Source organism: Dichotomopilus funicola, assembly GCF_033296635.1.
Source record: "Dichotomopilus funicola strain CBS 141.50 unplaced genomic scaffold C8A04scaffold_95, whole genome shotgun sequence".
Taxonomy (NCBI): Eukaryota; Fungi; Ascomycota; class Sordariomycetes; order Sordariales; family Chaetomiaceae; genus Dichotomopilus; species Dichotomopilus funicola.
In genome coordinates this window covers 1-25,860 of record NW_026944116.1, presented here as the reverse complement: position 1 = coordinate 25,860, position 25,860 = coordinate 1, and the positions used below count along the sequence as shown (strand labels likewise).

General features: G+C 56.5%; 11 protein-coding genes across 11 annotated transcripts; 6 read left to right on the top strand and 5 right to left on the bottom strand.

The window, feature by feature from the left end:
- Nucleotides 1–568: 568 nt before the first annotated feature.
- On the top strand, nt 569–1,390 carry C8A04DRAFT_32656 (Snf7 family; the record flags this gene model as incomplete). The annotated part of the gene is made up of 3 exons (XM_062782170.1): nt 569–606; nt 693–1,056; nt 1,151–1,390. 3 exons carry the CDS (start codon nt 569–571, stop codon nt 1,388–1,390), a joined length of 642 nt encoding a protein of 213 aa, XP_062633197.1.
- A 615-nt stretch (nt 1,391–2,005) lies between these two features.
- On the bottom strand, nt 2,006–4,983 carry C8A04DRAFT_15505 (uncharacterized protein; the record flags this gene model as incomplete). Its single annotated transcript, XM_062778514.1, has 5 exons — nt 2,006–2,174; nt 2,234–4,182; nt 4,272–4,532; nt 4,584–4,703; nt 4,768–4,983. The coding sequence occupies 5 exons, from the start codon at nt 4,981–4,983 to the stop codon at nt 2,006–2,008; spliced, it is 2,715 nt and encodes a 904-aa protein (XP_062633196.1).
- Nucleotides 4,984–5,927: 944 nt separating this feature from the next.
- C8A04DRAFT_40406 (P-loop containing nucleoside triphosphate hydrolase protein) lies at nt 5,928–7,989 on the top strand (the record flags this gene model as incomplete). Its single annotated transcript, XM_062784931.1, has 2 exons — nt 5,928–6,149; nt 6,211–7,989. 2 exons carry the CDS (start codon nt 5,928–5,930, stop codon nt 7,987–7,989), a joined length of 2,001 nt encoding a protein of 666 aa, XP_062633195.1.
- A 1,897-nt stretch (nt 7,990–9,886) lies between these two features.
- Nucleotides 9,887–12,478, top strand: C8A04DRAFT_15502 (uncharacterized protein; the record flags this gene model as incomplete). Its single annotated transcript, XM_062778513.1, has 3 exons — nt 9,887–10,104; nt 10,164–12,176; nt 12,235–12,478. The coding sequence occupies 3 exons, from the start codon at nt 9,887–9,889 to the stop codon at nt 12,476–12,478; spliced, it is 2,475 nt and encodes an 824-aa protein (XP_062633194.1).
- Nucleotides 12,479–13,255: 777 nt separating this feature from the next.
- C8A04DRAFT_32652 (chaperonin 10-like protein) lies at nt 13,256–14,957 on the bottom strand (the record flags this gene model as incomplete). The annotated part of the gene is made up of 7 exons (XM_062782169.1): nt 13,256–13,401; nt 13,498–13,595; nt 13,690–13,955; nt 14,020–14,223; nt 14,323–14,511; nt 14,723–14,798; nt 14,917–14,957. 7 exons carry the CDS (start codon nt 14,955–14,957, stop codon nt 13,256–13,258), a joined length of 1,020 nt encoding a protein of 339 aa, XP_062633193.1.
- Nucleotides 14,958–16,048: 1,091 nt separating this feature from the next.
- C8A04DRAFT_32651 (Plectin/S10 domain-containing protein) lies at nt 16,049–16,991 on the bottom strand (the record flags this gene model as incomplete). Its single annotated transcript, XM_062782168.1, has 4 exons — nt 16,049–16,106; nt 16,238–16,603; nt 16,799–16,836; nt 16,953–16,991. The coding sequence occupies 4 exons, from the start codon at nt 16,989–16,991 to the stop codon at nt 16,049–16,051; spliced, it is 501 nt and encodes a 166-aa protein (XP_062633192.1).
- Nucleotides 16,992–17,559: 568 nt separating this feature from the next.
- On the top strand, nt 17,560–18,528 carry C8A04DRAFT_32650 (telomere stability and silencing-domain-containing protein; the record flags this gene model as incomplete). Its single annotated transcript, XM_062782167.1, has 1 exon — nt 17,560–18,528. The coding sequence occupies one exon, from the start codon at nt 17,560–17,562 to the stop codon at nt 18,526–18,528; it is 969 nt and encodes a 322-aa protein (XP_062633191.1).
- Nucleotides 18,529–18,907: 379 nt separating this feature from the next.
- Nucleotides 18,908–19,721, bottom strand: C8A04DRAFT_40401 (cytochrome c oxidase, subunit VIb; the record flags this gene model as incomplete). The annotated part of the gene is made up of 4 exons (XM_062784930.1): nt 18,908–18,942; nt 19,009–19,072; nt 19,205–19,317; nt 19,676–19,721. The coding sequence occupies 4 exons, from the start codon at nt 19,719–19,721 to the stop codon at nt 18,908–18,910; spliced, it is 258 nt and encodes an 85-aa protein (XP_062633190.1).
- A 463-nt stretch (nt 19,722–20,184) lies between these two features.
- On the top strand, nt 20,185–20,723 carry C8A04DRAFT_32648 (uncharacterized protein; the record flags this gene model as incomplete). Its single annotated transcript, XM_062782166.1, has 4 exons — nt 20,185–20,247; nt 20,320–20,335; nt 20,451–20,513; nt 20,593–20,723. 4 exons carry the CDS (start codon nt 20,185–20,187, stop codon nt 20,721–20,723), a joined length of 273 nt encoding a protein of 90 aa, XP_062633189.1.
- Nucleotides 20,724–21,079: 356 nt separating this feature from the next.
- Nucleotides 21,080–21,625, bottom strand: C8A04DRAFT_15508 (peptidyl-prolyl cis-trans isomerase E; the record flags this gene model as incomplete). Its single annotated transcript, XM_062778515.1, has 2 exons — nt 21,080–21,211; nt 21,293–21,625. The coding sequence occupies 2 exons, from the start codon at nt 21,623–21,625 to the stop codon at nt 21,080–21,082; spliced, it is 465 nt and encodes a 154-aa protein (XP_062633188.1).
- Nucleotides 21,626–22,335: 710 nt separating this feature from the next.
- C8A04DRAFT_32646 (uncharacterized protein) lies at nt 22,336–25,753 on the top strand (the record flags this gene model as incomplete). The annotated part of the gene is made up of 2 exons (XM_062782165.1): nt 22,336–22,541; nt 22,624–25,753. Coding segments are annotated over 2 exons (3,336 nt in total), but the record flags the coding sequence as incomplete, so codon positions are not given.
- Between the last annotated feature and the right edge of the window lie 107 nt (nt 25,754–25,860).

Sequence of the window (25,860 nt, the reverse complement as noted above, 5' to 3'; positions counted from 1 at the left end):
TTGTGTGCGGCTGTTATGCTGCAAGATACTCGGAAATCCCATTTATCGAGGAATGAGGATTTATTGTTGGCGTTGCCTACAAATGATGTTGCCTTTGCCGCCGTCGCATGTGCCCAAATTACGTAGCCCCTCATGCGGCCCACCCCTCAAGCCACGCTAGGCTGACGACTATCGATAAACAGCTGCAGCCAACAATCAAGTACCGCAAAAGTTCATAGCAAGGTACAATGTCTATATGGTATGTAATAATATGCATTTAATTTCTATTTTAAAAGCTGCTTCATACTTAAAAGGCTTCATAAATTATAGAACTGGTTAATAATGGGCTAAGTCTCGCTCCGAGGTCATCCTATTGGCTCTATCATTTCCTTCAGTACTTGAGACATATATTATAATTTGTAACTGCAGCATCCCTGCACAGCTCACGCGAGTGACGTCTCGCCGCTGCTAACGCCAATGCTTCAACCTCCATTCACCGTGTCTCGAGGTCGTTTCGAGAAGGCTGAGATCGACCCTCCCCCGCGTCCACAATTGTGACCACCGTCAGTGCTCCGTTCCAAATGCCATTATGGGCAATTCCTCCAGCCGTATAACGGCCCAAGACCAGTCCGTTCACACCCCTCCCATCCCCTCAAACCAACATCCACCTCATATGCTAACATCCAGGTGTCTTCACCCCCCCTGATTTCCAGAGCCATCCTCGACCTCAAAATCCAACGCGACAAACTCCACCAATACCAACGCCGCATCACCCACCTAACAGACCGCGAGACCCAAGCCGCCCGAGCGCTCCTCGCCCGCGGCGACAAGCCGCGCGCTCTCCTCGCGCTGCGACGCAAAAAGTACCAAGAGTCCCTCCTGGCCAAGACCGACGCGCAGCTCGAACAACTCGAGCGTCTGACCTCGTCGGTCGAGTTCGCGCTCATCCAGAAGGATGTCCTCTTCGGTCTGCAGCAGGGCACGGCCGTGCTGCGTGAGATTCACGCCGAGATGGGCGGGATCGAGAACGTGGAGAAGTTGATGGGTGAGACGGCGGAGGCTATTGCGTACCAGCAGGTTCGTTTATATTCCTATCCCATGCGTCGCGTGTCAGAGCGAAAGGAAAATACAGAAGCATTGGCTAACCATGGCGTGCGGTTGGGTTAAACAGGAGGTCAGCGAGCTTATCGGCGGGCGAATATCCGTCCAGGACGAGGAAGACGTCGAGGACGAGCTTGCCGCGCTGGAATCTGAGGTTGCCAAGAAGCAGGACGTGCAACAACAACAACAACAGAGCTTGCCAAGCGTTCCCAATACACAGTTGCCCGTACACAAAGTTGGTGAAGAAGCGGGGCCAGAACCAGCAACAGAGCGGAAGGCACAGAAAGAAAGACAGCCAATGCTGGCTTGATAGAAAGGGGTCACAGGTGATCAGGCGTTTGGGGCCCAGGATTTTGGGTATTTGGCATATATGGCGCGAGGGTTTGCTTGTTTTGTCCGGCTCGATGACCGATGAACGAACTTGGATAAAACGTCTGACAAATGTGCTCTTGGATTGATGCTGTTTGCTATGAGAATCGCGGATACTCGTGACATGGCGATATGATGCTTTCTCCATACGGCCAGAAGTTTACCGACAACAGAGTTCTACCATACACCTCAAAAATAAGTAATAGACTTTTCGCTCGTCTATCACCAGATGAACAAAACTCCATAGACAACAACCCCCCATTGCCCCACGACGCCATGCTAATACCAACAAGTCAACAGCCATAATCCCACCTCTACCAGGATATCAATGCCAAGATGCAGCCGTCCAAACAAAAACCTCTCCCAATCCCCATTCCCCTTCTCTAAAACCCCAACAAAGGAAATGACAACAAGCCAAGGACGGACAACAATCCTTCAAAGTGAGCCAGGTCATGCAAGAAAAATAACTTGTGAGTCGATGCCGCTGTCATGGTCGCTACGGGATGGTCAAGCAGTGCGGTGCCGAACATAGTTGGCAGGCCGAGGAGCCAATGGCTCAATCGAGTAAAATCACATCATCCCTCCGGGGAGTGGGCCGGCCGCTACCCGGTGGATATTGCTGGGTAGAATATGCTGCAGGCATCATCGAGCGCGACCGGGACCGATAGGTTGGATGGCGAGTTTCATATAACGGGCCGCCATCTTCGTAGACGCGGGTCTCGACGCTATGCGCAACGTAAATAGGCAGTTGCAAGAAAGGGGAAGGGGGGTAAGAGCTACTTACCCAGGGTATGGGCGGCCATACCCAGTTTCGGCCTCGCGCGTCGTCCTTGAGTAGCCCTGGGGATGGTGCACGACGAAAGGCGTGTTCTCGTCGACGGCCATGGGAACTTCCACTCTCCCTACCACCCGCTCAAACCTTTGCCCGGGCCCCGGGATCTGCCGAGGATCGTGTGATACTATACCCGAGTCCGCTTGATGTACCACACGCTGCTGCGGCATTCCCGATCGTAAGCTATACCGGCTTGGATCCAGTTGGGTCTGGTGGGGCTCGTGCTTCCTAGGAAACGTGTTGGAAACCCGAACAATTTCAACCAAATCACCCCCCAGCGTTTCGATGCGTTGGTCAATACTAGTTTCAACATGGTGTCGGTCGCGGTCATCCACCCGCCTCAGGCCAGCCTGGTGTGCCTCGGCATACATCGTGGGAGATGGCCGCCCGCCGCCCGGGAGGGTATACAAAGGCCCCATTCGGGGCTGCATAGATGGTGGGGGGTAGTCCCGAATGATGATCGGATGCGCCTCCGATCTAGGGATGGGCCCGTCACTCGCGGGCCACGCGGGCTGTGCCCTTTCGCCGAAGTTTCTGTAGCCATAGCTTTCGGCGTTCTCCGGTCGGGAGGACCGATACTGCGTGCTCAACACACGAGGAGCAGCCAGAGTCGCCTGATGACCTTCGGTTGGGCGGACATGTTGTGGGTTTAGTAAAATAAATGGCTCCTCGTGTCGTTGCTCAGGCGCCACTGGTGCCCGGTTAGGGTCGGAACGAGGAGGAAGTCTGATGAATCCCTCTTCGGAGAAATCACCGCGACCGTCGTTGGCTGGATGGAAAGTGGGAGGAGGCCCTGCGGGGTTGCGGGCCGCTCCATGAACCAAAGTCTGGTCATCATGAAAGATGCTAGGCTCCAGAGGGCGATACGAAACTGGAAGCCGCCTAACGGGTCTGGGAGGTTCTGGGGATGCGGGCTCAATGGATGGCACCAGGTAGTCCTTGAGGTCTTGGCCTCGGTGACCTACCCATTCTACCTCGGGGGCTCCATGTGCAGGCGCCCGGGACCCAACTATAGATCCGGACACACCGCCCTGGTCGCCTGCTGGGGCAAGAATATGCTGTGGTATGCGATGTGTGTCCGGAGGGTGTGCATGCTGTATACCCTCGGTTCGATGCCCCTGTCCACAGGGCACGTCTACAAAACGTTGCGAGGTCGCGTATGGATCCCTAGCATGGTACAGCGGCTCTGCTTGGTCTGCGCTCACCGAAACTGGCAGGTCCGCACGGTTGGGCTCGCCGATTGACCGCAGTTGTTGTCTATGGCTTGATAACCTGTCCGAGGTAATAGGCTCAGCCGATGCCATCGTCGCATGCGTGTCAACCCTTTGCCGCTCCACAGCTTGATGCCAAGCTTGGTCTCGGGCAGCCTGGTAGCGCCCAAAGCCCCTTTGATGCCATTTCGCGGCTCTCCGATCCTTACGAGAAGGCTTTGCGACTTTCCGCGGCGCGTGGTTCGCGCGAAGCCCTTCTCTATAAGAGAGGTCCGTAGCCAACGCCGGCGTCAGTGCCGGCTCTTCCTGCATTAGGCGGCCCAATGGGGCACCCCCATCGACAGAGGACGATACGGCTGAAGAAGCGGCGCTCCCATCTTCTTCTTCCGCTTCGTCATCCTCGTCATCTGACTCATCGCTCTCGGAATCTGAAATGACAATAACTTCGCAGAGAATCTCGTCGAGCTGGTCACGCCCCGTTTCCTCGTCTCCTCGCCACTTGACCAGGATATCGAGGCATAGCGATTCCACAGCCTTCCTCGCGTTGACGTAGGTCGTCTCCCTGAGTAACTGGTCGTAGCGGGTATGGTTGTGTCGGATATGGGCGAGGACTGCCAATTGTACACGGCGCGAGAGTGTAATATCCGAAGCAAGCCCAACTGGGGGACCATCCTTACCCACCGGCCGCGACTGTCATGAGTTTAGAGTGAGACGAGGCGTTTTTTTCTAAAGCCATGCAGGAACGACTTTATATGCAAAAGGAGATCCAGGGGACTTACCTTGTTGAACGCGTGCTCGATGATGCTCTGCCGGTCAGTGTTTGGGACCCGGGGGAACAAATCCCTTATGGCTGCGTCAGCTTGCGCATTTATATCCTCCTGCTTCTCTGGGATGGGTTCAGGTAGGCCGGGCGCCGCCCCTACGGCCCCAAGTCCCTCATCGCCGAGGGTGGCCCGCGCCTGCTCCACGATGGTCTGTCGGACATGGTGGCCGATTCGGTTAAGGTGAGAGCTGAGCCTCTTGGAAAGGCCATGAATTGACTAAACCAACATCAGAGTTGAACCTTGTGGGGATTTAAGCCGTTTACAAACCGTCACGATGAATACCATCGCATCCTGTTCACGGGAAAGCTCTTTGCATGCCGTCGTTAGAGCCGGGTTCCCAATAGGAACGAACTCAAAGCCAGGCGGCGCTTCCTTCTTCTCCGTATACTGTATGAAGTCAGCATCTAAGGTGGCTTGAATCGGCGAGCTGCCAGTTGGGACCACCAGATACCTCAAGCTCAAGCTTCTTCTTCTTGTCCTTGTTCTCGATGAACTCGAACCACGACTTGTGTTTCGAGCTAACTCGAGGTTGCTCAGGCCTGGCAACCAGGCCTGGTGGCAATGGAGCAGACCAATCTATAACATTTCCTTTGCGATCTCGCTTGTGTCGCTCCTTAGCGTGATCGCCAGTGCCCGCGCCCGGGGCAACACGCTTCTCTCTCCCCATCTTGAGCGAGATGCATTAGTATACCAAGGCAAACCTCGTACACACAAAGTAGGTCCTTCGGCTGCTCGAGCCAGGGCACACGGGCTGTCCCAGATAATAGTCCTCTCCGTAAGGTAAAAGCTTGCACAATATGGACAATGATACTCCGCTTCTCAAAGGCGGGTAAGAAAGTCAGTACAGGGCTTTCTCTCAACCAGTACGAACTGGACAAACCCGAGCCTCAATAAATGTGGAAACAACTGAAGGATCAAATAGGCGCGAAAACAGGAGGAACTCTTGGGAGGCGAGCCTTGCAGGCGGCAGGAAATTCCCAAGTAAGGCGGTGCATCTAGTGCTCCTGCTGAAGACCTGAAGTTGGCGTGCAAGAAGCAAACCTCAAATCGCGCTGGGGGTGGAAGTTGTTCTGTCCAGGCAAGGTATTCGCCTTCGCTAGCCCCCACTCAACCCGGACGCAATTTGAAAATTCTCGGTAGTGATACCGGTCGGGCAACTGCGATGAGAGGAAGGAACGAAGCGGATGGTAGCTTCTCTCTCTGCTGACTGCCTTGTCTTGCCGGGCAACCTTCCTCAGGTCAGGTTTGGATGAGGCCTTGAACGTGTAGGGCAGCCTTAGGCATTAAAAAGGCCCGCCGTCAATCAACTTGCACGTGATTGGTTATGCAGTCCGCCCAGGGAAGTGGGTCGCGTTTCCACCAATTGAGGAATGTATCTTTCTCAACGACTTCAACCTACAACACGGAGAGGAAAACCTCAGCTTGTTCCCTCGTGCTTGAGGGCACCTGCCTGGTTCCCCTGCTCTCAATAATAAAAAACAAGGTTCCCTTTGAGGCGGCTCTTAGAATGGGGCCATAAGATAACAGATCACCCGTATCGAATCTGCAAATTTTCACTTTTTGTATTCCTGTTTCCCCAAGCAGCACCACAAACCACATACCATAGTAATCATGGCGGACTTTGATCTTGGGGCGGCTTTCATCCCCGCCCTCCACAAACCATCGGAGCTTCTGCCAATAGCGAAACATCGAGAATCACTTCTATATCTCGTGGAAGCTTCCCCTGTTACGATCATCGTGGGCCAAACAGGATCTGGAAAAAGCACACAGATTCCTCAATTCTTGGCACACGCTGGGTGGTGTGCAAACGGAAAAATCATCGGAATCACACAGGTATATGGCCCTCCATACGGCAGGAATTTTTGAGAAAAAGACTGACAGTATCGGAATTGAGCCCCGCCGAGTTGCTGCTACGACGGTTGCCATCAGGGTTGCGGAAGAGTTCGGGTGCGAGATCGGCAAAGAGGTCGGATATTCAATACGTTTTGAGGATGCCACCTCTGAGAACACTCGTATCAAATTTCTCACGGACGGACTTCTCATCCGGGAAGCACTCGTCGACCCTCTTCTCTCTCGATATTCGGTGATCATGGTGGACGAAGCCCACGAAAGATCCATCAGCTCCGACATATTGCTCGGCTTGCTGAAGAAAATTCGGAAGAAACGGCCTGAACTACGGATCATTATCAGTAGCGCCACGCTTCAAGCTGAAGACTTTCGTCAATTCTTCGCCGATCCTAACGAAGAATCCGGTGACAAAGAGAACAATGACATTGCGTCAATTGTCAGCCTGGAAGGCAGAACTCACCCAATAGATGTATTGTACCTCGACTCTCCCACTGAAGACTACGTCGAGAAAGCAGTGTCGACCGTCTTTGACATTCACACGAATGAACCCAAGGGCGACATCTTAGTCTTTCTGACTGGAAGAGAGGAGATTGAACAGGCGGTTCAAGCTGTCTCGGAGCGCTCGACTCAGCTTCTTCCGGGGTCCGACTCCATTCTTCCTTTGCCACTCTACGCCGGTCTCACTACAGAACAGCAGATGTATGTGTTCGAGGAAGCGCCTGAAAACTTCAGGAAGGTCATTTTTGCCACCAATATCGCCGAGGCGTCTGTGACGATCAATGGGATCGTTTATGTTGTGGACTCTGGCTTTGTCAAACTCCAGGCGTACAATCCCCAAACCGGGATTGAGAGTCTGACGGTAACCCCGGTGTCCAAGGCTTCTGCCGCCCAGCGGGCAGGCCGTGCCGGCCGAACAAAGCCCGGGAAATGCTTCCGGCTGTACACGGAAGAAGGCTACCACTCCCTCCCCGACGCCAACATCCCAGAGATTCAACGATCGAACCTTGCGCCGTTCATCCTTCAACTCAAGGCGTTGGGCGTAGACAACGTCCTAAGGTTTGACTTCCTTTCGCCGCCTCCTGCGGAGCTCATGACCAGGGCACTTGAGTTGCTCTATTCGCTCGGGGCCTTGGACGACTACGCCAAGCTCACAAAACCATTAGGGATGCGGATGGCCGAGCTCGCAGTTGAGCCCATGATGGCCAAAACCCTCCTCGCTGCCCCATCTTTTGGTTGTTTGAGCGAGATCTTGACGATAGCCGCCATGACAAGTCTCGGCGGGAATATCTGGATTCAGCACGAAGGGGAGAAGAAGAAAGCGGAGAGCACAAAGCGGAAGTTCGCCGCCGAAGAAGGGGACCATCTCACGCTATTGAACGTTTATCAAGCCTTTGTGACAAAAGGCCGCAAGGAAGCCCGGTTCTGCCACGAGAACCTCCTCAACTTCAAGCTCATGGCTCGAGCGGTTAGCGTCCGGGCCCAGCTCAAGCGATACCTAGAGCGGTTTGGTCTGAACGTCGACGAGTCCCTTGCATCGAGCTCGACCTCTCCGGCAAACAACCAAGCACAGCAAATTCAGCGCTGCCTCACGGCGGGTTATTTCGCCCATGCCGCAAGGATGCAGCCGGACGGAACGTTTCGAAACGTGGCAGGGACGACAACGCTACACGCTCATCCGAGCTCAATCATGTTCAATCGCAAGGCGGACTGGGTGATATTTCACGAGGTCATGGAGACGGGAAGCAAGACATTCATTCGGGATATCACCCGCATCGAGAAGTCCTGGTTGCTCGAATATGCCCCTGAGTTTTACAAGACAGGATGAAGTTCGTAGGTCACGCGACCATGTCCGGGGCTTCAATATTTCGGTGTGGGTTGGCTTGCCAGGCACGGATGGGTACACTGTTGTCAGACGGACGGCCGCCTATGCAAGGGGTAATGGCGACAAACGATGGCGGTCGCCACTTGAAAGATGCTTGATAAGACCGGCCCGTGTCACTATCGCTCTCTTCCTAGATACACTAGTACGCACCGAGTACGTGGCACAGGATGTGGTCTGGCTGCGCCAGTTAATCATGGCGGCGGCCACCCGGCAAGATAACTAAATGCAAGACATCAACCGACCAGGAAAGCGGCCCAATCACGCAGCTGCTCATCGCTCGCGAGTGTCGCACCAGTGCTGCACGGACAGCCGCGCCGGCAAAAACTCGCTGCTGAGAAGGATTCAAACATCGGGCGGCCGTAGAAAGGGATAACAACATAGGGGAGCTATTTCCCGTCGTTTGATGGCGGTCAAGTATAAGCCGCAGAATGATTTATGCCGGTGTTTCTTCTCGAAAAGTTTGTCGTCGCTTACAGACCGATTTACCCAATCAGGACCGGTTTGCGTTTCATCTCAACCTTGAGAGCGGGTGGTTCGGACGGAAGCAGCACCAAACACGCACGGAACGGGAAGGAAGGAAACATGGGACGTCCCGCCAAAATAAAGGGCTCGGACATCAGATCAAAAGGGCGAAAAAATACCAGCTGCAAAAAGAAAAACTGGAAGAATCTTTTTTTTTTGGTTCTAGCCCAAGTCCATGGCACGGATTGCAGAGCCTGATTCATACCGGCAGGTTCGGATCCATTTTCCCCTGAAGATGCGGTGGATTTCCAACCAAAGCGTGAGATTAGCGCCATCTGACTGCCATCCGTTCCTGCATCCGTCCCTGAGCTTTTGTGCAGGATTTGCCCGCGCGGGTCCGCTGCAACGGTGGAAGCCGCGTGAGTCGCCTGTTTGGGCCGATATGATTGGGTACATGCGAGTCACCCCAGACCATGTGCGATCCCCCGTCAAGTGGGTCTGCAGCACTCCCCCCTTTTTTGATGAAGACGAAATTAGCAATTTCTATTCGCTGGGCTCCTGAGCTCCAAGGGGATCCGGAGCGCGAGGCAGCAGAAACGGTGGACGGGAGAGCCTTCCAGTGCAGGACCCCTGGCATCTGGCAGTCCTTTCCCCCCTGGGCGGAGATTTGGGAAGTGACGAAAAGGGTTTGGGGCGGGTGAAAAGCTTGGTTCCCTTGGACAGGTGCTGTCGCCTGAGAACCTGCCCTGCTCTGTGGATGCGAGCGTTCGTTCCTTCGAGTCTGGCTCGGCGCTCTGAACACCCACACGCTCTCTCGAACAACACTTTCACTCTTTTTGCATCACCAAACCTCCGGGGCATCATCGTTCGCGACCCCCACCGAAGCCCGACGGCCACCAACTTCACATCGTCTCGGCGTGTGAACTTCCACTCCTTTTCTATCCACCCGTCCGGCCTGCAAGCAGGCGTGTCATTCCTTTTCCAACGCCAAAAGACCAGCGCCAACGAAATCGCTCGTCACGACATTCCTTTTTCAATCTTGACGACGTTGTTTGGAGATCTCCTGGTGGCTTGATCCCGAACCATCCGCTCCTTTTCGAAACAGCACTGAATCAATTCCCGCATTGTTCTGTGTTCCCGAGTCCACTGGTGTCTGGACACAACAAAACAACAACCACGCAGCAATCAAACCACAGTTCTCGCACACAAGCTCAAGCCAGGTTCTTGAGGCCATTCCGCGGTGGTACGACGGTTATGACAACACGCTTTTTCTCCGCCTAAGACCGACTTTCTCCTCGACGCCGAGAGACGCTCATTATTCGACTATCATACGCCCGTGTTAATCCGAGTCGTGCTTGGGAAATACCGGGAGTTGACCATGGAGAGCCGTTATGTTCGGGGCGCCTACGCCATGGGTCCGAGGATTCAGGCCCAGCGGCGTGAGGTCGTGCGGACGACAACCTCGACTCTTGGTTTTAAGGTTCCGTCGCGGATTCTTGCTGTGCGAGCAGAGGAGACGGATTGCACAGACCCGCAATTCTGCACAAAACCCGTTGGCGCGTCGACGAGTACCCTGGCTATCGTGCTGGGCATTGTGTAAGTGCACAGAAGTAGTGCGTGATCGATATCTTGATATGATTCTGACAATTCTACAGTCTTCCTCTCGTGGTAGCGGTCACTGTTCTGCTTTATCTCCATCGGAGGAACGTCAAGAAGCAGCGGGCAGAGGATCTCCGTGACCCACACAAGTCGCTTGATTTTGGGTTAGACGGGTCAGGCCTCGCCAAAGGGTCTCGCAAGAGCCTCATTAGCAGGGAGAAGGGCGGCGGTGGTGGCGGCCAGGGCCGCTACAACCGCCAACAGCGCCAGCAGATGTCAATGGACATGAACCTCTCCCATCCGTATCTCCTTCCGCCGCAAGCACACAACTCGCGTGAGTCTCTGAACTCACTGGCCAAGACGCTTAACACCAACGAGGACCCGTACCGGCACATTAATCAATACACCGCCAGCGACGTTGGTTCCATCCGCTCGTTTCACAAAGGACCTGATGCTGGCTCTATGTATCGAGCTGAGAGCCGGGCGGATCGGTCGGCGCCCACCTCCCCCGGCCCGTATGGTGCTTCTTCTCGCCAAGAGTCAATCCCGCTGTCGCCGATCCTCCCGCCTGAGCCAAGCCACATGAGGCCAGACCAGTCGATTCCGGACCCATCGCCCATGCCCCCCAGTGCGCCTCCCAAGGGGCCTCTCCCCCCTATTGGAATGGCAGTCTCCGCTTCCCCAAGGTTTGAGGAAGCAGAGCTCGCTACCATTGGCACTGCTATCCAAGAACCGCCCGCAGTTGCGCAAAAGTCGACAGTGTCGTCGCCTATTCAGCCAAGCCCGGCTGATTCAGGGGTGGCTGTTGAACACGACGATGATGCCCGTAACCCCTTTGAAAAGCCCCTGGCGCAAGAAGTCGAGACCCCGTCCGATCCCGCGCCCATTGGTCTTGGGTTGGACGCCCACGCCCACGCACAGCGGGCCTCGATCCAATCCGCCACTTCTTCCTACGACAGTCGATCCACCAGCCCGGAGCCGCGCAAGGGTCCACACGCCTCCATGTCGGCGCCGATCATTGAAGAGCCTGAGCCGCTTGATTATTATGACTTTGAGTTCACCGATATGCCGGCAATGCCCGAAGATCGCCGCTCGCCCTCGCCAGCCCACCCTAGCGGTCAGCTGGGAGTGGAGGAGCCAAGGGGCAGGAACATGCAGAGGACCTCGCAGCTATTTGAACAGCAGAACAACGTCCGCCAAAGCGGCCTGGGTGTTCCTCAACAGGACAACCGTCGCCTGTCGGTTGGATTCCGTCCCTTGCCGCCAGATGAGATCATGGAGTCGGAGGATCCCGAGTACCGCGCCAACCGCATCCGTTCTTTCTACAAGGAGTACTTTGAGGATTACACCAAGCCAGAGGACCGACCTCCTGTTCCGCCGATGCCGCCGATGCCACAGCAGCATGCTCAACACCAGCCCCAACACCAGCACCAACACCACCAGAGCAACACGAGCTACTATGAAGACTACGATGCCGGCTACGCTCAGGATGCCCCGTACTTCGACCCTGCTAGCAACTCGTTCGTCATGCCTTACGCGCAGCCGGTGTCACGCCGGGCCATGACCCCGCCTCCTTCGGGTCAGAGATTCCCTGGCCCGAGGGGTCCCCCACGCGGCTCTCACGGGTCTCAAAACGGCCCGAGGTTCCCGCCCAACATGCGCGGTCCCCCCCGTCCGGGATCGTCTGTGTCTAACCAGATTGGCAACCCGTCGCGTCCGGGTTCGTCGGCCTCAGGTGCCTATGGTCGTGCCCGTGCCGGCTCGGTCATGTCCGGCATGCGTGTCGGCTCTGCCATGTCCAACAGCCGGGCTGGTAGCCGCCTCGGCGGGCCCAAGAAGCCACTCCCTCCTCCGGCCGATCTCCCCACGCTCCCGACTCCATCGAAGCTCGGTGACGATTCCTTTGCCCTCTTCAACGCCGCCGATTTCGCACCGCCAGAACTGTTCTCCGAGCGTGCCCGCGGCCGATCCCAGAGCCCATCTGGAGAACGCCGCCCTTACAGGATGCCCGCGCCGGCGCACTCGCCACTAGTCAATTCTTATGAAGAACTCCCTTCACTGCCCAGCCCGTAAGTTGATGACGCTGCTTGCCTTCGCCCGTGGGCCGTTACTAACCTTGAGACACAGTCATTTGCTCCGCAAATCCAACACCTTCACCGCCCTCGACTTTGCTCCTCCTCGCAAGTTCACTGAGGGAGACGACCGAAGCGATGCCGGCTCGATTCGCAGCAACCGCAGCGGCCTGTCCGCGGCACACGCCAATGCCATCCGCGGTGGTGCCGGTCGTATCAGCAGGCTTCCCGGCGACCAGGTTTTCACGCAAGCCGCCATGGGCAAGACGCTTAAGCCGCAATGGGGCATGCGTGATTAAGAATCCCACTTCGTCGCTATCAACGTTTTAATCACGATCGTTCGGGCCGGGTGGTTTGGTCGGTTGCATTACAGTATTTCTCTTTTTAGTCCAAGGGCCAACGGTCAAGCGCCCTTGCCGGCATACTCATTGGTGTCCTGCGTTACGTCAAGCCAACATTCCAGTTCCAGCATATCTTAAGGCGTCCTCGCAACTATCGCTTGATCATTGGTTTTCCTTTTGGTTTTTTTTTCTGCACTGGCCACTTCGTTTCTCACAGACAGTAACAAAAAGAGCAGGCGATTGGACAAGCCAAGCAAACTCCTTCCTGTTTCTAACCCTGTCGGTTGCGCACCTTGCGCACCAGGGCATGATGACCTCCCTCTCTCGAGTACATCCATCCATGTGTATGCCGTTTGTGGTGTCTTGTCTGGGCTACTTTGGACACGTACCTACATACAAGGGTATTACAATTATGACAATGTCTAGTTTTTTATCATCGGCAGTCTTGGTTGTCGATCGCATTTACATAAAGTTATTTATATAGACGGGCGGACAATTGGATTTCGGGGTCCTTTTTTAGTAATGTGTTGTCAAGTTCAAGAATTTGAAGCTCACAATTAGTCCTTCGTGTTTTTGTGGTTTGCGTGTGATTCTTTGTTCTATGAACTTAGACTCTTCCCCCTTTCAACCTTTTCAGGCAAGATACCATGCTTCACTTCTTAGCATCCCTAGTCCTAGGCACATCTGCCCACCCTTGATATCATATCAAGTGAGAGCCACGATGTGGCTAGTCTATCAATCCTCAAACACAATAGCGGCCTTGATAGCCGACTTGTTCCGGATGCTCTCCAACGCCTCACCATACTGTTCCAACTTGAAAACCTTGTTGACAATGCCCTTGGTCTTGATCTTGCCTGAGTCGAGATAGTCGACGGTTTGCGCTTGTGGGGTGGGTGTGTTAGTATGATGATACAGCAAAGAATACGATATGGGTATATGGGTGATGGGAGGAAGCTAGGTGGGTGGCGAAAACGTACGGAACATGTGGACTTCGGAAAAAGATCCGATGATCCTCAGCTCGTCGCCGAAGATCTTAGAGGGGGGCCAGCTGACTTTAGCTGCTTTGGCGTATACGCTGGTTGGGGTGTTAGTAACGCATCTTGTCTCGCAGAAGCACAAAGGGGGAATCCGAGAGAGGGAGTAACGCAAAACAAAAGGACAAAACGCACCCATAAACAACCAACGTCCCACCCCTCCGGCAGTAATTAATCGCGTCCTCCAAAATCTTAGGCGACCCCGTCGCCTCCACCACAATGTCAAACCCGTGCGGGTTGTCCTTTTTGATCTGCTCAAACTGTGCCGACGGATCAGACCGCGACAGCTCGATGTATGTGTCGGCTGCGTCTAGCTGCTTGGCTAGCTCCATCTTCAACCCGCCTGGGGCCGCGAGCGTGAGCTGGGTCACGCCGTTTTGGCGGAGGAGTTGGGCGAGCATCTTTGGGGATTTGTTAACCTACGTTATAGGAACGGCTAAAGGGCTAGAAGGGGGGGAAACATACCAAACCCGTGGGCCCAGCACCAAACATGAGCACGCTGGAGCCCAGCCGCGGACGGATCTTGTCAAGCCCATGGGCGGCGCAGGACGCAGGCTCGATCAGGGTCGCTTCGATGTCGGTTAGGTTGTGGATCTGGAAGAGTTTGGCTTGCGGGTAGGCGCAGTACTCGGCGAAACCGCCGGGCAGGTTGATGCCATGGCCGGTCCACTGTGAGAGAGAGTAAACATTAACTTCCAGTCTGACTGCGAAGGGAGCTATGGGGGTAGATAGAGAGAGGGATAGATAGATGGGTCGGAAGACGCGTACGTTCTCACAAAGCAAGCCTTCGCCACGACGGCAGTAGAAGCAGTGCTCGCAAAGCTCTGAGTTGTCGGCAGCCACGCGGTCGCCGACCTTGAAACCCACCACCTTGGGGCCGACGGCCGCTACGATGCCGATGGTCTCGTGGCCGGGGATGAGCGGGAACTCGGCGATGAACTCGCCTTCGTGGATGTGCTAAATTCCTGGAATTAGTCTGTCTGTCTACCGGTTTTTCTTTTTTTAATTTTTTTTTCGGCGTTTGGGGAGGGTAGTTTACCAGATCTGTTGTGTATTAGTTCTGCGTGTTCTAAAACAACAATAACCCGAAAAGTGACAAGGTGGGAAAAAAGGAAGAATGCTAGGAATTGGTTTCCATACCGGTTCCGCACACACCACACGCCTTCACCTTGACGAGGACATCGCCATCGCGGAGCGTGGGGAGCGGGACTTTGACAATTTCGAAGTCCTCAGGTTTGTTGTATCTGCGATGACGTAGTGTCTCGGTATTAGTGGGACAACAAACAAGAGATGGACCCAGCCACAAATTCTGAATGCTTGGAGTCTAGGGCAACAAATTTCAAAAAATTCAATCGTACGCACCTCAAAGCCTTCATCTCAGTGGGGAGATTTGTGGACGCCATATTGACGGGGCTAAGGCTGGTGGTTTTGTTGTTGGGGTGAGTGTTCGAGGTTGGTTTTTAGCCAAATTGGGGTATAAGTTGGAGGGTTGCACTGCACTCTGACGTCGAGGTGTTGGCGATAAGATTGCAGTTAGGAAGAGCTCTCTGGGGATAGGAAATCCAGGACTTCAATCTAGGGATGAGGGGAACCGTTTATACTTTGGAGCTCCTAGTGTAGCGGCAACAGGGAACAGAGGAGTGGCGTGTTGACGGCGTTGACCGATGCAGAACCCCAATGCCCCCAAGAGTTAATGATCGCCCTTTGGCCGCCTGTGAAGATGGGTATCTTGATCCAATGGGCGCTGTGACCTTGTTCCAACTCGGCTTCTTCTATCCGTGACGTCCGGCCCGCGCTCAGACTTGTGGAGCTTTACTGCCATCCTGCTTTGCCTGCTTTGCCTTGTTTGGGTATTGAGCGGGGGTGGAGATCATGGTTCGGCCTGGGAAGCTTGGCTTGGTTGTTGATTATGCAGACCACGCCGTCGCTGACAAGCAACAAGCAAGCAAACGAAGATGGAAGCCAAGGCAATCCCATTTGCTGACTCGGCGATGACCATTTCACCCCGCCTACAACGTAATCAACCCACAGCGTAGCGGAATATGGGAAACAGCAAAACGGCATGTTGATCTAATACCCTCCACGTTATTTGAGCCTCCCTAAAGGGGGAAAACAGGAACATGGCGGGGTCAGGTACATGTACTCTCAACGGTGCGGACGATTGGAATAGGAAAAAGCCAGCCCCTCTTGCGTTGGTCATAACCTCATCAATTCCGTCGACCGAACCCACTGCGTACAGCACCATAAACACCAGGATGGGAGCAAAAATCGTATTGACCGCAATAATGACCCTGAATGCAGAAGTTTTTCCGAATGATCTCTAACCACCAACTCCACACGCAAACCACTCACGGTCCTGGCGAGTAGGTGCTTTGTGCATTGCCGGCCGACCATAACCCTATCACTCTGAGACTGTAGAGTACATGTCGTGCCCATGCCGTTGTGCCGTTGCTGGCAACCCCAAGAGAGAGAGAGAGATTATCCGCCTTCCATTTTACGAGGGAGGGGCATCACCACGGCCACGGCCACCACCACGTCCGAAACCGCCACGGCTAGAAAAAGGACATCGAGTTAGCCAGGGTATTCCAAGAGGCAGAAAAGAAAAGGGGGGGGGGGGGTAGGCGATGGCCCGCAAGAGGTGCCAAAACCATGCCTGCCCCGGACAGAGATAGACTCGACTTACAACTGAGGAGCAAAGTCGCTCGGCGCACCGCCCTCCTTGCCCTCGCCGGCATCCCGGCGCCTGTAGCCACCCTCACGATCACCACGGTCGCCACGGCCACGGCCGCCGAACCTCCGCTCACCACGCTCCTCGCCGAGCATGCCGCGGGGCGGGGCGTGCGAGCGCGCCTGCTTAATGTGCGTAGCCGGAACAATCTCGGCGGGGAGGTGCAGCCACTCCCGGAGGTAGTCGAGACCCTCGGGGGTGAGGGTGTAGTAGTAGTATTGCCACGAGAACTGGGTCTTGACGTAGCCGCGCGAGGTCAGGGACTGGCAAGCCTTGATGACGAAGAGGTTGCGGATGCCGGTCTCGTGGGTCGACTCGTAACTGTGGAAGTGGAAAAGACCACCGGTTAGCATTCGATGTTTCGCTTATTTCATCGACAAACCGATGCGTTCGAATCGGGGGTTGCAGTCGCATGTTGTCGTCGGTGCAATGCAGCAATCTCTCGTTTCGAAGCAACAACGAAGGATCGTCGACAGAAATCGATTTTGTCGTCTGGGGGGGAATCGGTGAACCTACTCCTTCGCAGCAACCATCACACCCTCACGGAAGAGGTACTGTCTCGGGCGTTAGCGATCATTCCCAACGTGCCGTTGATGATACCAAGTTCATTCGTCCGGTATTCCTCCATAAATGCTTCTCGGTGACGAATAAATACAAAATTCGGGCATACCTCGTGGATCGCCTTGCGATCAGCCTTCGGAATAAGCATCTTGGCGGCTTGATCGTTGTCGACACAATTGAAAAGCTTGGTCTTGGGAAAGGGTCGGCGTTGAAGGAGACGGGCTCTTCAAAATTCAAGATCGCAGTGATTTGTGGGCTCGCAGCACGAAATTCCGTTATGGTAGGGCTCGGGAATAGCGGGGCGCACCGCCACAGTATTTGGACTTTGGTCCAAGAAATGGACAAGGGTATATGCGGCGGTGCACGGCCGTGGCTGCAAAGCATTCCTTGGCGCGACTGCTTAGTCATTGTCATCTTTTGCGAACCTCGAGCGCATGCGCTCTCACATCAGAGCGAGCCTTGGGACAAACATACACAGTAACACAACGCTTGCGCCGGCCACCTTAGTTCCGTAACCACGGGTCATTTGGGACCATCGCCACTTCTTACTTGAACCCCACGGCAACTTCTCGACGAGATCACCTCCCAAAGCTCAACCAAACCTTCCTGATTGACAGTCGAAGATTGTATCCTTTGGATCGCCCGGACCGCATTCTCGCCACCCCTTCTTGTATCTGACCACAATAACTACAAAGTACGATCGCAAACCACTCAAGATGGCACCCGCCAAAATCAACGTTCTCATCACCAGTTTCACCGGCAGCGGTCTCCCCCCGACCCTTTCTCTCCCGTTGCCACCCACCGCCCCCGTCACCGCGCTTCTCGACGAACTCGATAGCCGCTTACCAGCAGCCGCGAGAACCACCACCTCGACCACCCGCTTCCTTCTCACCACCATCTCGAGCCGCGCCATCCCACTCACCTCCACGCTCCCCATCTCCCACTACCTTCCCGTAGAGGAGGGAAAAGAAGAAGACGAGACAAACACCAACAACAATGCGATCCTCTCCCTCCGCCTCCACCCCGCGCTCTGCGGCGGCAAAGGTGGTTTCGGCTCCCAACTCCGCGCCGCCGGCGGGCGCATGTCCAAGCGCAAGAAGGGCGGCAACCCAGCCGACGAGCACGGGTCCTCGCGTAACCTAGACGGGCGCCGGCTGCGCACGGTGAACGAAGCGAAAGCACTGGCGGAGTACCTGGCCGTCAAGCCGGAGATGGACCGGGCGGAGAAAGAGAAAAGGCGGCAGCGGTGGGAGGAGATTGTGGAGATGGCGGAGCGGAAGCAGGAGGAGATTAAATATGGGAGTAAGAGGGTTGGGTTGGATGGGAAGTGGGTGGAGGATAAGGAGGAGGTGGGGGATCGTACAAGGGAGGCGGTGTTGGAGGTTATGAGGAAGGGGGTGTATAGGGATAATTTGGTGGACCGGGAGGTTGGTAGTGGGAGTGGGAGCGGGAGTGGGAGTGCGTCGTCTGGGGAGGATGAGATGATGGAAGACCGAGAAGAGGGCGAGGAGAGTGGGGGGTCTAAAGCGACGACCCCCCCATCTGAGCCGGAGCCTGTTCCTGATGCTAAAGGGAAGGGGAAGGCGGTCGCGAATGGGAAGGGAGCTGGCCCAGCGACGGCGAGGAAGTTTGCCGGGTTCGATGATGACGATGAGTTCATGAGCTCTTCTGACGAGGAGAGCTGAGATGAAGCATGATGGGCGACGAAGTGTAATTCATAATAAGCCTTTGTGTTTTGTTTTTTGGGGTGCGGGAGTTCCTGGCGTATCAGCTAGCATCAGAGGGTCTAGTGATGGTCCTTTGCTTTAAGGGTTACCCAAATCGATGATACTATAGTCACATTTCCAGTTAGATCACGTCAATTTGCGGGATAAACCGGTGCAACCTTTTCTCTTACTCCCGCCCTCCGTCACAGTATAAGTGTATCGGTTGAGTACCCCAACTCTATGTCCATTCCGATCACTGCCGTGAATTTGATGCCAATGCTTCCGGTCCGGATGGATGATCTCCCCTGTAACTACCACCCGCTCCTCGATTCAAAAAATACCCCATTTACTAGTCCATTTACTGGTCCAAACGGACCGGGAAGTTTCCAGCCTCTGTAACAGTGTTAGAACAACTCATAACTCGGATCTGGGACAAAGGTTACGAAGCGTAAAACATACCTCTCTGCGCATCCCATCGCTCATACCATCCGCTCGGGCATAGGGACCGGTAGGCCAGCCAGAACTATTGCATGCGATTGCCAGAGTTAGTCACTGCTCCAACATAAGAACGCCCCTGGTCTTGCTGTTGAATCCAACAACTCCCTCCCCCGTCCTGAATAACCTATCCCAAACTGAGGAAAAGGGCAGAGCTAACCTGGCGGCAGGGGGCAAAGTCCTCGCCCTTGGCGATAATGCACTTGTGGTAATCGACGTAGTTCTGCCAGCAATGCTTGGTCTGGTTGACGTTCGGGAAGCGGGCGTCGACACCTAAGAACCAGAGATCTGTGTTAGAAACTGGGTTGCTTTTGGGTGGGTGGCATTTTATTCGTCCCCGGGCAGCGGTGATTCCGTCCAGGCCCTTCTTCCTCTCTGTTATCGTCGTCGTGGTCGTCGGTTTCCTCCTTTCAATCTTTTCTCTACCCATCATCTCCCCCTCTTTCTTCCCATTTCGTCCACCACACAAGAGGCCAATTCGGATCCAAACTCGGAGTGTTCCTGCAAAAATAAGAAAGGCAATGCATACCAGCTAAAGAACAACGTTAGCGATACGCCTGTCAAATCACCGAGCCATGTTTTCTCTGCCGAGGGAATTTGCAGGAACAGGAGAGCTTCTGGTCAATCGTACCTGTGACGAACTTGAAAGGCTTGGTAACGCGCTCCTCGTCGGACATGTTGGGCGAAAAAATTGAAGAGCTCACGGGGGTGGGTGGCGAAGGGGGGGAGCTTCAATGGTGATGTTGATTGACGGGGGGAGGTGTCGTCGGTTCGTCGGTCGCAGGTCGTGCAGTGGGAACTTGGCCAGAGCTCGGCTTGGGAATCCGCATTTGCTCGTTCCTCCCCGCTGCAAGTCATGATGCGGGAAAAAGCGGGGCAGTTTTGACGGCAGACATAAAAAGCACTGCCTGGCGGGTTTCAATCTGGGCGACTAGACTTATTTTATGTTCAAAGGCTTGGCGGTCGGGTGTGCATTTTTTGTGGGGAGGGGGGGGCAGCTTGTTCCAGGAACCGAGCTCCTCTCTGCCGGGCGTCGCCAAATCGTGAGTTCGACATCCTGGAGCTTCTCTCGGAACGCCCCCTCCGCGCAGCCCACGAATTTCGTCCTCTTGAGACACCTCCCCACTCAATTCCAACAACATGTTTGCCACGCGGTCTCTGCGGATGTTCCGCCAGACACCTCGCTTGATGCGGCCGGTGCCGGTATGCGATTTCCCTTGCGCCAGTTTGATCAATTGCGTCAGGACTCGGGGCTAACAGGCATGGGATATGCAGAAGGAGGAACAGTCTGGTACGTGAAACCGATCAGGGATGACAACGGGTACCGAAAGGATTTCGAAGAGAGAGCACGATTGAATTGGGGAGGATTGTAAAGACAGCTGACATGGGATCTTGTCAACTTGCAGGACACACTATCTCGCAGCGTCTGCGCCGCCTGAAGAGAATCCCGCCCGAGCTGTGGCCTCTCGGTGAGCCTCCCTGCGTTTTGACGTTCGCTTCTCACCTTCCCATCTGCATGTCACCTTAGCTCACGCACTTTCCGTCTAGGCATCGTCGTTGCCTTCGCCGTCGGAGCGGCTGGCTACTCGAGTCTGCGTCACTTCATGGTCGACGGGACTATCCGCCTGAAGAGGCAAAACCGCGCGGCCGATGACCACCATCAGGGAGAGCACCACTAAGTATGAGGTTGGAGCGCGGGGTTGATTTTGGTGGAAGGAGGGTTCTTGCCGCGTTAGATTGCCGGAGGCTTGTATATGAAACCGAAGTTTACGCCGTGCCAGTGGACAGGAACGGAGAGGTGAATCAAAGATTGAATGCGTAGGCATGGTCAAGACGTAAACAGGGACACGCATTTCCTTAATTCGTAAAAGCTCCTTGACACCCGCTGCCCAAACGCCGTAGTTATGCAATCACCTCCACCTTCTTCCATTGTCTCCATCTGGGACATTCGCAGACAACAGAAACTCTCCGCCGCTCATACTACCCGGTGCACGACCTTATCGGGCGGCCAAAACACCCCAGCCTTGTCCATCTCTCATTCCGGCTTCGGCCCAGCGACATCCAACCCCTCCAAGCCCTGCATGGGATCATCCGGCCTCGCGTTCTGCGCCTGTTCCGCCGCCAACCTGTCCTCTTCACTAACCGCATGCTCAGCGAGCCACCCTTCCTACACGTTCTGTTAGCACCAGCCTAAAACAAACAGACCAGTCCCAAAAAAATCATCAAACATCAGAAGAAAACAACCCACCTGCTCCCAAACAGCATTCCTCGCCCCCAACCCCTGTCCCTTCCCAGCACTCTTCGGCGCCTTCGCAGCCGACACCTTAATAACGCGACCAAACAGCTCAGCCTGGTCCATGTTATCGATGGCTTCACGGGCGTCCTCGGCGTCCTCAAACTCGACGTAGGCAAACCCGCGGTGCGGTTCGTCGGCGGCCGTGTGGGGATTCTCGTTCTTGGGCAGCGATACGTCGGCGATCTCGCCGAAGGGAAGGAAGGCTTCTTGGAGGGTGGTTTGCGTTACGGCGGGGGAGAGACCGCCGATGTGGATGGTGGATTTCCAGCGGGCTGTGTCTGTCATTTTGTTGTTGAATGAGTGAAGTGAGGTGAGTTGGAGTTGTGAGGTTAATGGGTTGTTTTTGGCTTTTTTTTTCTCCTGGTTGAAAGATTCCTGAGGCCAATGTCGGGTTACTCAAAAATGAACCCCATACATCAAGGCTTTGCCTTTGCTGGTACAGGAGAATGAGCTGGCTGTTGTTGGGAAGAACGGATATCACGTGCTTTTGACGATGGAAGCAGGGGAGTTTTGCGAGCAGAGAGCTGAAGTTGATGCCCCACCTTGAGCTTGCTGGGAATGTCCCACAGCTGAGCTCGGCACTTCACCAGGGTTAGGGTTATATGGGGCTTCTCGGTCAGGCTAGCTGGTGTGGATGCCAAATTCTGGGGCCTTCACCAGTGATCGAGGCAATCTGGCAAGACGCCGCCCACGGAGCACTTGAACCTCGACGTCGCACCAAAACCGAGCCAAACCCCTGCACCGCTCTCACAACCTACCTGAGCACTCAACCGCGGCCGGGAATCTGGTGCTTTTAATTCTTTTGCCCGGCCCCAATTGCCACGTCTGCCACGGCAAAGACCCAGAAATTCGAGAAACACAGGACATAAACGTTCCCCACCGACTTTATCTACCCCTCCGTACCTGACATCGCTGTCGTTGCTCTCGCTCGTTGACACATTACGGTCGTCTCCCCCGCCTCCTTCTCGAGCCGACACCATACTATACAGACCGCTATGGTCCGGTTGAGAGAGATCCCGAGGACCGCGGCGTTTGCGTGGTCCTCGGGCCCGAACCCGATCCTAGTGACGGGCACCCGGTCGGGCGCTGTGGATGCCGACTTCTCAGACGAGACAAAGCTAGAGCTATGGGACCTCAACCTCGACAGCCCAGAGCAGGGCTTTGAGCTGCAGCCGGTGGTGAGCATCAGCACTGAGTCTAGGTATGCATGGGCAACAAAAACATGAGATTTCTTTTATGTCCTGGGCCGAAGACTGACCGGGGGGTTGGTTGGTTGTGAACAGATTCTACGACATAGCATGGGGCGCCCCGAGCGACGACCACCCGCGGGGTGTGGTAGCGGGCGCGATGGAGGATGGCTCGCTGCAGCTATGGGACGCAGCGAAGCTGCTGGCGGGTGAAGAGGCGCTCATGTCGCGGGACACGAAGCACACGGGGCCAATCAAGGCGCTGCAATTCAACCCGCTGCGGCCGCAAGTGCTAGCGACGGCCGGGTCGCGGGGCGAGCTGTACGTGTGGGACATCCACGACACGTCGACGGCGTTCCGGCTGGGCACGGCGGCGGCGCATGATATTGACTGCGTGGCGTGGAACCGTAAGGTGTCCAACATCCTGGCGACGGGCAGCGCGGGCGGGTTCGTGACGGTGTGGGATCTCAAGACCAAGAAGGCGTCGTTGACGCTCAACAACAACCGCAAGCCGGTCAGCGCGATCGCGTGGGACCCGACCAACTCGACCAAGCTGCTGACGGCCACGTCGGATGATAATACCCCGGTGGTGCTGCTGTGGAATCTGCGCAACTCGCAGGCGCCCGAGAAGACGCTGCAGGGCCACGACCAGGGGGTGTTGTCTCTGTCGTGGTGCCAGCAGGACCCGGGCTTGCTGATCTCGTGCGGTAAAGACAACAGGACGCTGGTGTGGAACCCGCAGACGGGCGAGCGGTACGGCGAGTTCCCCGAGGCCACCAACTGGACGTTCCTGACGCGCTTCGACCCGGGCAACCCGAACTTGATCGCGACGGCCTCGTTCGACGGCAAGATCACGATCCAGACGCTGCAGAACACGAACCCGTCTGCGACCGCGCCCGCTGCGCAGACCACCGTGGCCGACGACGACGACTTCTTCTCCAAGGCACCGGCGCAGATCCAGGGCCCTTCGTTCTCGCTAGCCCGGGCGCCGGTCTGGTTCGAGCGGCCCGTGGGTGTGTCGTTTGGCTATGGAGGCAAGCTCATCACGTTCAAGAAGAACGACACGCCCGCCGGGCAGCCGCGGTCGTCCAAGATTCAAATATCGGCCTTCTCTGTGGACTCGGACATCGGCTCGGCGACGGAGAAGTTTGAGCAGGCGTACCGCAGCGGGGACATCGCGGCGATCTGCGACTCCCACATTGAGGAGGCCAAGTCGGAGGAGGAGAAGGCCGACTGGCAGGTGCTCAAGACGTTGAACGAGTCGGATGGGCGCACTAAGATCATTGAGTATCTCGACCTTGCCAAGGACGATGAGACGGCCGAGGCTGAGGAGACAGAGGCTGCTGAGTCCGAAGCTAAAGAAGAGACTAAGCAAGAAGAGGAAGCCAAGCCGACGGGGCTGGCACCGCCTGGGGCCGATGGGAAGAAGAAGCACAAGCGTGTTACTAGCATGTGGGGCGACATCAACGACGGCGACGACTTCCTGTCGGACCTGACGCCGGCCAAGGGGGCTAAGACGGACAACCCGTTCCAGCTGCTCAGCGGGGCCAACGCGGCCGAGGACCAGATCACCCGGGCTATCATACTGGGGAACTTTGAAAAGGCCGTCAACATCTGCCTCAAGGAGGACCGCGTCGCGGATGCCTTCATCCTAGCTAACTGCGGCGGGAAGGATCTCGTGGACAAGGTGCAGACGTCGTACCTCGCAAAGCAGAAGGGCAGCCAGAGCTACCTGCGCCTGATCAACTCAGTCATCGGCAAGAACCTGTGGGATGTGGTGTACAACGCGGACCTCGACGACTGGAAGGAGACCATGGTGGCGCTGTGCACGTTTGCGGACCCGTCCGAGTTCCCGGACCTGTGCGACGCGCTGGGCGACCGCATCTACGAGTCTGGGCCGCGCAAGGACGCGTCGTTCTGCTACCTCGTCGGCTCCAAGCTCGAGAAGGTTGTAGACATCTGGCTCGCGGAGCTGCAGGAGGCCGAGCAGGCCGGGCTCCAAGCCGCCGGTAACGACTCGACCTTCTCGATCCACGCCCGATCGTTGCAGCACTTTATCGAGAAGGTCACTGTCTTCCGTCACGTCACTAAGTTTGACGACACCGAGAGGCAGCTGACCGAGGGCTGGAAGCTGGCCTCTCTGTACGACAAGTACACGCAGTATGCCGATATTGCGGCCGGCCACGGCCAACTGGGTGTCGCGCAGCGGTACCTGGACCTGCTTCCGACCAACTTCCCGGCTGCCGAAGTGGCCCGGAACCGCGTTCGGCTTGCCACGCAGAAGGGTCAGCAGGGCACCCAGCAACAGCAGCAACAGCAGCAGCGCCAGACGGGACCCATTTCCCGCGCGGCTTCGCGTGGCCCGGCGCCCATCGGCTACCAGCCCCCTGTGACCGCCACGCCCGCTGTGCCCAGCAATGTACACAACCCCTATGGACCCCCTGCGCCTGTCGTTGGGTCGGCGGCTGCGGCGGCCAACCCGTACGCGCCCCCGGCTCCCTCGTTCACGGGCGCAGGAGCATCGCCTTATGCGCCGAATGCCGGGTATGCGCCTTCGCCCCCTGCTGTTGGAGGGTATGGACCCCCCCAGCCGTCCTTCACGCAGCCCGGTGCTCCAGTTCCCCCTCCGCCGAGGAACACCGGCCCTCCGCCCAAGATCAACAAGGACGTGGGCAGCTGGAACGACGTGCCCATGGTCACCAAGCCGCCCGTGCGCAAGACTACGCCCAGCGTGGCCCCCATCACATCGCCCTTCCCCGGCCAGCCGGGCATCTCCAGCCCGCCCCCGCCTCCTTCGGCCGGGTCGTTCCACCGCAGCGTGGCCACACCTCCGCCGCCCCCTCCCAAGGGCTCGGCCCCGCCTCGCAACGTGTCGTCACCTCCCGTCGGGCCTCCTCCCACGGGCGGCTACCCCGTGCGCCCAGCCTCGGTAACCTCCAACGCCTCGAACCCGTATGCCCCTCCCGCGCACGCCACGGCATCCGGTGTTCCGAGCGCCATGGCTCCCCCGCCCCCCCATGCAGGACGCACTGCCTCTCCGTACAACGCACCCCCCTCAGCTGCTCCGCCGTCGAACCGCTACGCGCCGGCTCCATCGGCGCAGGGTCCTACATCCAACCCGCTAGCGCCTCCTCCCCCGGCTAACCCCTACGCGCCCCCGCCTCCGGCTGCCGGTTCTGCTGCTGCTGCCGGTCACGGCATCGCACCCCCCGCTTCCCGCCCGCCCGTCGGTCCACCGCCTACTTCCGGCCCTCCACGCGGCCCCGCAGCGCAACCTACCCCCCCCCCCCCCCCCCCCCCCCCCCCCCCCCCCCCCCCACCCCCCCCCCCCCC